General features: G+C 41.5%; 1 protein-coding gene across 2 annotated transcripts in view; it reads right to left on the reverse strand.

Moving 5' to 3' along the window:
- The window catches only part of CACNA1C (calcium voltage-gated channel subunit alpha1 C), a 454,710-nt gene that overhangs the window by 100,920 nt on the left and 341,606 nt on the right, over positions 1-12,184 (reverse strand). For both annotated transcript variants that reach the window (XM_058806025.1, XM_058806026.1), the window contains exons 11-13: positions 8,045-8,071; positions 5,927-6,087; positions 4,900-5,125 (exon numbers count right to left, since the gene is read on the reverse strand). In XM_058806025.1, the coding sequence (XP_058662008.1) occupies positions 4,900-5,125; positions 5,927-6,087; positions 8,045-8,071 (414 nt within the window). The remainder of the gene's footprint in view (positions 1-4,899; positions 5,126-5,926; positions 6,088-8,044; positions 8,072-12,184) is intronic.

Here is a 12,184-nt window from a genome sequence, read left to right on the forward strand (position 1 = left end):
CATGAAGCAACTTCCACTTTGGTCTTGCGTCTGCTCAGTCACTCCTAAACTACTGCTTAGCTGGTCATGAGCTCTCCTCTTTTGTGCTTTGGGGCTGGCAGAGCGTTCAGAATGGGCTGAGGATTCACTGTTATCCTCCAACCACCTCATTTTCATACACCTTATTAGCAAAGGCTCAACAGCTTGCACAGGTCAGCAAGCCAGCAATGTTTGCCTGTGCTCTTCCTTCTGCCTGGCCTGCCACCCTGCTTTGAGAGTCCTCCAAGGTCCTCTAGTCCCTTCTCCCAAGGCCCACAACTTTGAACATTCCTTTAACCAGAGGACTCTGCTTAACCATACTTTCCCTGAAGACAAAAGTTCCAGGTAAAAAGGATAGCAGACTGGTGCTCTGGCTCTTCTGTGGAAGCCTTATCTTTCAACTCATCCTTTTTTCCTGAAGGTAGTATACATCCTCATTAGAGACAAGGGTTCTTAAAATCCTAGTTAAATTAATATTTTTTAAATATTGATCTAAAAAGAATACTTTTCTTGTCCTGTGGAAGGCAGGACTGCCTGACAGCCCAATCACTTCAGGAAGATCAGCAATCTTATCTGCAGACGGACACCACTGTGTCCTCTCAAGTTCAGCAGCAGGTTCATCTCCAAGGACTGAGCTTCAAAGAGAGCTGTGATGTTTTCCCTCCAGCCCAGCTTCAGCACTTCAGAGAAAACTAGGATGCTTTAAAGTTTAACTGCAATTAAAGAGATGAGCAATGAAAAACTACAGAGCAAAGGTAAGGGCATGGAAGCTGTGGGCTCAGTGCCACCAAATATCCACACGGAATGTGCAATGTAACAGCTCCCTGTGTTTGCAGTTATGCTCACAGCTCACATACTTTCACACTTTGGAAAGAAGGGAAAGTGACACAGGAGAAGGGAAAAATTCAGTCTGATGAAAGTCAAATGAATTCAGCATTCTTAAAGCAGAGGTTGATGGGCTCCAGAACATCTCCAAGCTCCCCAATGTCAGCCAGGACACACATTTTCTAGGTCTTTCTAGCAGTTCCCTTAAGAAGCAGTAAAGTTGTTACAAATCTGAACAGTCCCAGTGACTCAGTTTAAGCTTAAAGGCTTTGCTATCTCAGCTCACAACCGTGCAGACTTCTCTCAGCTCTGCATTTCCTACAAATGGCTGAATACCTGGCATTCAGATTCTTATATAAGCATCAAGCTTCAAGCAATTAACTGAGACGGCCTGGTGGTAAGATGAGTGCTGTTTTATCTGTGTGCTAGTGCTAGCTAAACATACAGTACCACTAGAAAAGTAAAGAAACCAATAAGGAAAAAAAAAAAAGGAGAAAAAGGAGAGGATAAGAAATGCTTGACTGATTAGGATGTGAAAATAACAATGGTCTTATCTCAGGGTCCTAGAAGCCTGACCTGAGGGTAGCATCTGTCCCATTTGGTGGCTGCAGGATTAACATGAACTCCCTCACAGCGAGATCTGGGATTACTCAGTGACACACAAGGGTTTCATGTCAGCAATGGCCGAAGCCCAAACAAAGAAGGGTCTCACTCAAAGAAGAGTTCATCTCCTCTGATTATCACCTTACCACAAAGGAAAAATCAGCACTGGATGCTGGATGGAATAGGAGGGTTTGGACCAGGCATGTTTTAGTGGGAAGTATGAGAGAAAGCAGTGCTGCTGCCTCAGATTTATGGGGAAATGGATGTGCCTCTGACAGCCCCCACTGCAGATCCTGGGCCCTTGAGGTGCCATGAATGAGGATCTGCAGACCCTCAGGTGAGCAGGACCTGACTGTGATCCCTGTTCAAAGTGGAGCAATGATGCAGAGAAGTCAAGGGGTTTGTTCCATACCTGGGTTAGAACTTAACCTGTTCTGCTCTCTCCCCTCTCTCCATTGCCTTCCCCTATAGCTTTAGGATCTCATCTCTGGCAACCACAGATGCAGGGTTTAAAGCAGCAGCTGGCAGACTCATTATTGGGAAGCTTCCCACCCTGTTCATCCCATATAAAACCACTTTGACAGTCATTTTTGACAGAAAGTACAAAAAATGGGGCACCCTGTCTCTCCTCCCTACAATTAACAGTGACTTACCTAGTGGCAGGATTAGGTATAAAGCATCAAATTTCTGTATGCTGTCACAATTATATGATTTTTTAAATACAAAGGGCTATAATACATATAAAGCAGTAAAGGATTATTTATAATGAGAAAATAATCTGTCTTCTCATAGCAAAGTGAGATGTTCTGCACAGCACTTTAAAAATTAGGGAGAATAAAACAGATTACATTGTCTGTTTGTCTAATGTATTTATAGTTTTGGAAGAAATGCTTGGTCTTGAAATTCTAAATAGTGTTTCTAAAATGGTGCATTGTTCATCAGATGGCATCTTTATTTGTTTCTATTCTATTATGGAGCTATTTTTGTGTTTCTTGTAGAATTGTATCATCTTTATGGCCCAGAATTTGTTTGTGCATGGTGTTTATCATGGAAAATCTATGCAAATATATAAAGAATAGTCTACCTTCTGATATATTCTCACTAGAGTAATTTTCCTGCTTTGTACCTCTTTAATATCCTAGATGATCACTATTCTCACTTCCACTGTATCTCCTCCTATGGTCATGAATATATGTTTGATCTAAAACAATTCTTTAAAATAATTATATAAAATATTTGTTTGATATAAAATAATTCTTTAATTGTTGTTTGATATAAAACAATAATAATTCTATATAATTGTTTGATATAAACCAAATAATTCTATAATTCCTCCTGCCCCTCCCAGCTTTCCAGTGTGGTATCTTTCTGAATTATCATGGCACTCAGGTGGGGTATTCCACCGGTGCTGATAATGTCATTAATAAATCCTCATTGTATTTAGAGCTGAGTGAACAATAGAAAAATATGTAATTTACTAGAGAAGGTAAAAGTTTGGCTTTAATGCCAAAGTATTCTGTCCTTTGCAAGGCATGAGTGAGCCTAAAATACTGCTTTGGAGGCTCGTGTTAGGGCCTTCCACATGAGGGTGAACTTCACCCACAGAGTGAAGAGTTATGAAGAAAATTATGAATAATTACAAAACATATAAATTTGAAGCTACTGCAGCCTACTTGTCAATCTTTTAGGAACAGGAAAGAAAGAGAAAAATCTGATTAATACATTATGCATCATGAGCTCTTCCTTAGCTCTGTGCTTTGCACACAGACCCATGCACAAATTGCAGGAGACATATTCCAGGTAACACTTTTCCCAGGCAAAATTGTATTTTAACTGTGCTGCAGAGTGAAGGCAAATGTAGCCAGTCCTGCTGCTGACTGGCTCCATCATCACATTTCTGCCAAAAGCTTTAGGAATATATGAGTACTCCACCAGCTCAGGCTTTCTAAAGTTTTAATGATATTCTGTCAGTGTTTGCCTTTCTGTTAGAGAATTCTCTTAGCTAGCTTATATAGGATTGGAGACATGTCTTGAAAAAACAATGACCTCTCCAGGATGCTATGTTGAAGCTCATGCTTTTATAGCTGTTGGTATGTTGCCCTGCATATATCTGATTACCCAGTGCCTGAAACAGCTACTGCTTTCCTCAGAAACCAGGCCTGGGACTTGGGAATGGATGGATCCAGGAAAAACAATCCCCAGACCAGAGATCCCCACTATTTCTTTCTTGCTGGAAACTCTTGTTTCCCCTCTCTGGGAGGGAACGTTCCCCTCTGGAAGGTTTTCCCCTCTTCTATGATCACACATCCAAACACTTTTTTCCCCCCTTTTGGAGCAGTTGTAGGCTTGCTTTGGCCTCTCTCTCTGAGACTGTGAATCGATTTTCTGTCTCTGCCATCTGACCCTGGGATCCATCCATCCTGCCAGAGATCTGAGGCTCAGAAGCTTTAAGGACAAATCTTGCATGATGCACAAGTCCAAGTCTGGTTTTTTTTTTTTTTTTTTTTTTTTTTTTTTCTGCCTCTCAGCTCAGCCATCTTGATGATCTTCCAGTTTTGGACTTGTTTTTCTCAGGTGCTGTGTTTTCTATCTCAAATTTGTCAGAAATTTCTCTGGTTGGGTGGGGGGGGAGAGTTACAGGAATTGTAGGGACACTTTGATGACCTTGTGCTACTTGGGGCAAGGGCTTGGATGGATTTGTTGCAAGAGCTCTGGGTAAGTTTGGAGCTGATCTCTCCTACAAACTCCCCTCAGGCTGAAAAAGCCCTGCCAAACCAAGCTGGTGTTTTGGAGGTACCTGGCTCAGCAGCAGTGCCTGTTTAATAGATATCACTGTGCCTTCACGCAGAGGGAGAGGGGAAAGAATGAAAAGGGAAAAGAGGAGATATTGGAAGCTGGAAAAAGTCTGGTTTCTTCATAAAGTTGCTGCTTTGTGATGGACTCCTTGGAAGGGGAATAGCTGGCAACATCCTTTGCCTAGAGCTGCTGGTATTGACACAGTCTCCCACTCGGGTCACTGTTGAGTCTGCTGGAGCTGGCATGGGCTCCTCAGTCAAATGCTGTTTTGGCTGGAAGCCTTTCAGGCTCCACTCTGTCATCAAAAAGCATCAGAGGAGGTCACAAGGCTATCTGCTGTTTTGGTTTTCTTGGTCATTTGCAGAGAATTGTAAGAACCTGAGCTCAGTTCACACTATTCCAGATTTCAGTTTAACACTTTATGTGGTAACAGGTATTTCCAGCTGTCTGTGCCAGACCCCTCACCCCTCATGTCTGGGATAGATGTCCAGTCTGTACAGCCCTCCCACCCTGTTACAGACTTCAGAAGATGAGGACTGTTAATCCAGCACTCACACTACCTAAGTAGTGGCAGAAAAAGTGAAAATAAACATGAATGTGAGTGACTTGTGCATCAAGCAGCAGCCCTCCTCCAGCCCCAAAAAAGCAATAAAGTACCTTGTGATTTTAAATATTCTGAGGAGTCTCACACATCTCAAGACCGAAATGCCCAGGGGTGACATGATCTTTGTCTCCACCAGGATGGTTTCCAGGATGCCTCCACACACGATGAAACAGTCAAAGCGGTTGAAGAGGGACACAAAGTAGGCCTGGAGGCCAAGGCTGTACATCTTCAGCAGCATCTCTGCCGTGAAAAGAGCTAGCAGCACCTTATTGGCAGTGTCTCATGGAAAGCAAAAAGAAACAGATTAAAGAAACTTAGTCAAAAGATCACCACAATTAATCATTGGGCCTTGCTTCTAAGAAAGCATTTTGAGGAACAGCCTTAAAAGTTAACTTTGTATAGCTTGGGTCAAAGAATGGGTGCAAAGAAAAGCGTGGGCATCTCATTCACAGAAATGTTTTAGCAAAAGGGTTGCAGCAGTTCTCATGTGCTGCACATACAGCTGCAATGTATTACACAACCTCCAGTGGCAGGGACACGCCTTCCCTGCACAACCTGCCTTCACACCCATCATCTGCAGAGGAGAGTGGGAATAGAAGAGCTGCTGTGCTACCTACTGTTGCTTAATTAAGCCCTTTCAGCTGCTCTCACCTCCAGAGAGAATTCAGCTGTTCTGCAGACAGAAGAACTTTACAAATCACTCTTCATCACCTCCCTAATAATTAGAATTAATCATAAAGGCCATTTCAGGGGAAACCTTGGACAATGTGGTGTTCCCAGTAGCTATCCACAAATTGGGAATCCAGTTGCTGCAAATATAAATTTAGCATAATCTCCTGATTTCACTTACACCAAATGGAACACTGCTTTGGCTGGGAAGGAGGTTTTTACATTTTTTCTATAACTTCTCCCAGCACAGGCAGATAAGTTAATTGCATTTTTTAGGATCTTCCAAAGACACAGGACTGCTTGGAGCTGTGCACTCTCCTTTGACACTGTGTGGTTTAATGCATCAGCTCTTCTCCCATCTCCCTTTTTTGACACCCTCCATAACAAACAGAAGCAGCAGCTCCTCCTCACCTTGGACCTCCGTGAGCCAGTCTGGCTGGTTGTAGTGCTCAGAGGCAATGGTGAGGGTGTTGAGAAACACGAGGAAGATCACCAGCCAATAGAAAACATTGGACTTGACAGCAGCACGGCACTTCCTTCGGCAGAATCGATTCCATCGGCGCCAGTAGCGACTTGAAAAATTGAAGAAGGGAAAGTTCTTTTCAGAGAGGGATTTTTAGGCTATTGCAGCTCCCTGTTAAGGGAGACTCTAATCTTGATTTACTGTTCAAGAATGGTAGGGAGTAACTCAAGTTCACCCTGGAAAACACTCTCTCATCTGAGTCGACACTTGTGAACATCCTTCCTATAGCTATAGGAATAAAGTTTGTCCTAAATCAATTTGCAAGAGCTTCAAGCAATACTTTTATCTGAATAAGACATCCACTGCAGAGACCTCAAGAGATTTTTTAGCTCAGTTGCCACATAAATAAATATTCTCCTTGAACTTGATTCTTGGGGCCTGCAACAGCACCTTGCCGAGCCTCAGGACAGTCAATAGAAAGATAGTCTATCACATGGAGCTGAAGGATTAAATCTTTGGAGAGGTGAGGTCAAATAAAATCCAAAGAACATTTCCAGCATTCAGCAACATTCAGGAGTTAGCCCTATACAAGGGCTACAAGTTCTGAAAACAAATCCCAAAACTTAGGGGGCTTCAGCATCTCACCTTCATGTAAAGGTGACTAAGGGAACTAAGGGTGCCATTTGCTAATCAAGAGAGTTTTTAAAGTTTGCCTTCCATGAACACATCCCCTTGTGTCACTGATTTCTCAGGGTAATTACTAACCACAGAAGATATTTAAAGCTAATTACACACCTCCTACTCTTCAGAATTTAACTTGCATAGCAACCAGTTTCCAGGCAACACTTGCTACTGTATAATAAATCTAATAGTTTTATATAGATACTACATACATATGTGTGTGTCTGAAGTGACACACACATACACCATGTTACAGGAGAATGAACTTTTCTTGGCTATTCTTGCCCTGTGTATAATTTTCAGTGGCAAACTATGGCCATGCTTGACATCAGGGTCCTAATCCATAGGAACTAAAGCCAGACCATATAAACACAATGTGAACAAGGATTTTGCAACAACATTTGACCACCATTTAAGGTGGTCAAATCTAGGGTTTTTCACCTATGCAATTTACAAAGGCACCAGTCTATCCCAAACAGATACACTGTGTGTTTTGCAGTGGATTTGGGACAAGAAATAATCTTCCTAACTTCCAAAGTGGGCACCACACTTAGACATTAATGTTGTCATTAACGTATTTGCAATCTCACGTGCTTTTGTGTGTAGCTGTGCATAAATGTGCATGCACATGACAATGTATGGTGTTTTCTGTGCTTTTCTTTCTCTCTTTACATGGGGATGTTATGTGCTTCCCAAATTGACATTACTCATTGCTCCTTAGGTAAGCAGAAGGACTCAGTTACACACTTGCTCCAGTTATTCTGAAAATTCATTTAGTATTTTATAAATCTGACTTCGATTTCAGGGTTATGGAGGCAGCTGAGATCCTGCCAAAGGGGTAAGAAAGGGACCTTAGCAACCAAGTTCCATGAGTTCAGTCAGCCTCTCCAGTGAAACCCCAAAAATAGCCATCTTAGGACTACTTCACTTTTCCAAAAGCTCTGAGTCAACAGAAAATCAAACACCATCAGAGAAGATCCCCATGTCCCAGGCTGAATGGCAGAATTTCACAAGTAAGTTGCCAACTTCATCAGCTGAAATCTTTACAATCAACAAAGCAGAGAAGTTCAACAAAGAGAGCCTTGAGCAGACAGGGCTGATGTTGATGGATGTTGTGCAATTATGTTGTTGAACTGGTTTTTTATTTCTGATTTTGTATTTTATGGTTTGAGATACAAAGGTAGCATAGATAGGTACTTCAGTAGTCAGTAGTCCCTGTGCCTTATTTCAGTGTGAAACTAAGAAAAAAATTATGACTAAAATCTGACATATTTAGCAGGATCTCCTAGAATCACCACTGCATCCCAGCAATGTTTGTGTAAATCACTTCATAAAAGAGCAAAAAACAGTAGAAAGGAGGAAAAGCAAAAGCCAGTTTTACTTACCTAAATTTTGATTTTGAGATCCGATGCCTGAAAGACAAGAATTGCCATTAGAGTCTCTGAAGCTGTCCCACACCTCCCAGGCTTTTGTGAAAACAGCAATAGAAAGAAACAAAGTAAAGCTCAATGCATTTTTTAACCCATGCTGTTTTCCCTTCCATCTGTTCTAAGTCACCGTAGGCACTGGGCATGGCTAGAATTTGCCAATAACCAAATTTTGTGTTTTGGTAGGACTCATGAAGCAGAAGTCATGGTGGCATTTTACCACCTGTAGATATCAGTGAACTCTACAACTGCTACCAAATTTATTTCTGAAGTATGACTATTATTTTTTGTTACTATTTTTTTTTCTTATATTAAAATAGGTATGACTTTATACAGACAGACATTTTGCTTTCACACATCACCTGTCACTTCAGGATGTATACACACATTATGAAACAATAATGTAAAAATAAAGATTTTTTTCAGTAATTGAAGGAAACAGTGCATGGCAAATATTTTCAAACTTAGAAACTAACACTCATTTGTCTTGGTTATCTATGTAAATCAGTTTTCATTCAAATGGGTCTGTACAGTAATAGATTCTGTTGCTAGCAATGAAATTTTGAGAATTAAGCATTCCAGAAAATTTGGCCATATTCCCACTATATATATGTTTAAATATCTAATTCTATGCATTTGGATTTATTCACCTACATAATCTCATTAATCCTTTATGAAAAGTCACAGGCAAAGCTAGAAATTGGCCCCAGTTTTTAAACCACTACCTTGCCCTGCTTGACACATGTCCTGTAAGGCCTTTGAACACTTTGGCTGTCTTTTGGTAAATCCATAATGGTGCACAGAGAGAAATAAATGCATGTGGATACAATGCTGTGAGTCAGAGCTGACTTGGGGAGCTTCAAAATCTACTACCAATAGCAGCAGAAAAAACTCTGGGGAATGACTATGGAAAAAGAATTTCTGCTGGGTTGAAGCAATCCTTCAGGTTCCCTCTATGACAGGAAAGTGGTTCATTGTTGACAGCAGTCAGCAGAGGTCTTACTGCACTGCCCTGAAATTGGATTCACTGTTAGTAGAGAGGGGAGAATGTAATTCTCCAAGCATCTAACACTCCTTACTGTAGCAGCCCTAACAATGGTCCTGCCCCTGCTTGAGGACATCAGTTACTGACAAGTAATCAGTGACAGGTCAGGTTCCTCATCTGCAAGAGGTTTTAGTCAGGGGAACTTTTTACCAGCAGATGGGCTGAGCCAAAAAAGATAAAAGGGCCTTTGCAGCAAATACCCAAATACATAATTCCTGCTGTGTCACGGGCAGCCTGTCCAGGCCACACACTGGGCAGCAGGGAGGGTACAGACACGTGCAAGGCCCTTGAGGAAGAAGAAATAATGCACTGGCAGAGCAGAATGCTAAACTGTGCTGCAGAGACAAAGCAAGCTCTAACAAGGATGCCAAGTGAAGCACCTACAAAACACATCCTTAATGTTAAAGCTATTCCTGCTTCTCACTGAGAATCCTGGCTTGATGATCACTACCTGCAAACTGTAATGGAGATTTACAGGCAACAGGGAAGAGGGCTTGAGGAGGGGAAGTGAAAAGATGTAAAAATCACAACGAAGCAGAAAGCTGAGCACTGGAAAGGAGGTGGTGAGGATTTTGATAGGAATAGTTTGGCAGGGACAGAGGGGGAGAGAGAGCAAAAGAGAAAAAGATAGAGAGAGAGATGGAAGGTGATGGATAGGGGGTGTGAAATCCTCTGGTGACCTCTCTGGTTAATGGCTCCTCAGTGAGGGAGCACTGGAATATTTTATGTATTTAAGCAAAAGAGATGCAGCAGGTGTAGTACTCATCATGCATGTGATAATTATATCTTTGGAGCATTATGAGCAGCAGCCAAGTGCATTCAGTGCTCCCACAGGTTACCTACAGCCTTCATCCCCCTCCCTCCACCTTGCCTTACTGCTGTGGCAGAAGGCTTTATCACATGTGGGTGTGCTATATATATGGAAGAGGACAAGGAAGGAGGATTAGATTTATATTTAGAGGTAGAATCAGAGAGTGAAATGGAATTTTGGAAATAAACTGTATAATAAATGTTTCTGAAAACATTATGCATGAATCTGAACCACATTTTTCAAATGACTCCTATGATTAAATTTTTTTCAGAACTTGGGTTACCAATGTCACATAAAAAAATCCTTTTATGACATCACTAGGGGCTGTCAAATAGTCTAGAAATTGTGCCACAGTGTCTGTGACACTCCAAGCTGGCACTTAATGCGTTCAGAGTGGGCCAGATTCTCTGCTGAGTTTAAACATGGATCTCTTGCATCTCTGGTGTCCTGGGAGGTTTATGTCATTTATGGGAGAAAGAGAGTGACTTCGATTCTGTCCAACTCTGGAATGCCTTGAGAAACCTTTGTTTAAAATGATGGTATAGGAGCATAATGAAAACCAATTCAGATCACTACTGAGTGCTTTTATCACAGGACCCACGTAACTCAGCTTGTCTTTTAGAAAACAAACACAAAAATCAGATCTCTGTTTGACTAGCTATCTTTGAAATTCTCTAGAACTCCTCCAACCTTACATTGTTATGTACAACACACAGATAAGATGGTGAAATGTAAAGGTTTTTATCAACAAAAACTCTGGATAATCAGCATAACTCAAATGTAATGAGATATCCCACATTCTGAGAGATAAAGTTCCCTGTTCATGTTCACATCCTTTGTGAAGGATGTGACAGTTTTTGTGTAACAGGGATTGAGGGCTCTGTGGAGTTGTACACACAACAGACAATCCTAGCATTCACACAACATTCCAGTTCAGGAAAAACCTTGTAGATCACCAAGCATGACACAAAAGGCCACATTACAGCTGTTTTCTGGGTGTGGACATTATCAAACATGACCATTATCTAACTCTCTGGTCACAACTACTTTTATATTGTATGATCCCAACTTAGAGGCAGCCACATCTTCATAAGGACACATAAAAACCTTTGGATACCAGGAAAAGCTGTCAGAAAAGCAGCAACACAGAAAGGGACTTTACTAAGCTTCTAGGCTATATTCAACTTTGGAGAACATCTAAAGAGCTTCTCTGGCCATATCTTACAGATTTTAGTACTGTGAGAAGGTAGTTCTGGTGTGACATGGATTCTGCTTTGGGGCAACGTGGTGCATTTGTGCAGTAACTGGCAAGGTGGCACAATAAGAATCTACAGAATAGCCTTAAGGAAATTGGATCTGTCTAACATAAAACTGAGTTGGTTTGCTATTCAACAGGCTTTCTTACAGGCTGGGAAAATAGGCCAGCATTTCAGCATTCAGTAAAAAATCTTGCTCTACCTGTGGCAAGTCACAGAATCTGAGGCAGGAAGAAAATTCCCCTTCCATAAGGGCTGCTGTCCTTTAGACACACACCTAGAGCTGGCTGTGAGCATTAAAAGCACCTTGCTCACAATAAGTTGGAGAGCAGTATCTGAGATTACACATAAGGTTGATGCTGTGAGTTTTCCTGCTGAAGTCAGCAGTGGTTTCAGAGCTTTTGGCAGACTGTTCTTCCCACTATTCCTGATGTGATGGGAACTTCGGTTCCATCACATCACAAGGAGCCCATCTTCTCATAAGGTGAAAACCAGCAACAATTGCAGCAAACCTGCAAGAAAAGTTTCACCTTTACCACTGGCTCCTGTGCTGATTGTTGCAAGAACTGCACAGGAATTAATTTCCATGCCAGAAAAGCACCAAGGGAAAAATCACTGACCATTCAGCTGCCAGGGAAACCTTCCATTGCTCATAAAACTTTCAGGACACATTGTCTTCAGTTGGAGAGCCAGTGTAGGTTGTTAGTTTTTGTTTATCCTGTTTTATTGTTTGAACTGTCTTTGGTGGAAAAGCAATTGAACTGTTCCCCATATGTATGGAAATCCTGGCTAAGGCAAAAATGCCAAGTGGGTTATTGTTTCAATGAAAGCAGATAATTTTAAGCTCTCTTTCCCTTTGAGCTCAAGTGCTTCACTTTTCTATTGAGGCTGTATGGAGCATTAGCTTCCACAAAGGTCTTTTTTTGAGCTAATGCATATGTATAAAAGCAAGCTCTATTGTGGCACTCCAGATCTGTATGGTTGTA

The sequence above is a fragment of the Ammospiza caudacuta genome, chromosome 5, assembly GCF_027887145.1.
Source record: "Ammospiza caudacuta isolate bAmmCau1 chromosome 5, bAmmCau1.pri, whole genome shotgun sequence".
Taxonomy (NCBI): Eukaryota; Metazoa; Chordata; class Aves; order Passeriformes; family Passerellidae; genus Ammospiza; species Ammospiza caudacuta.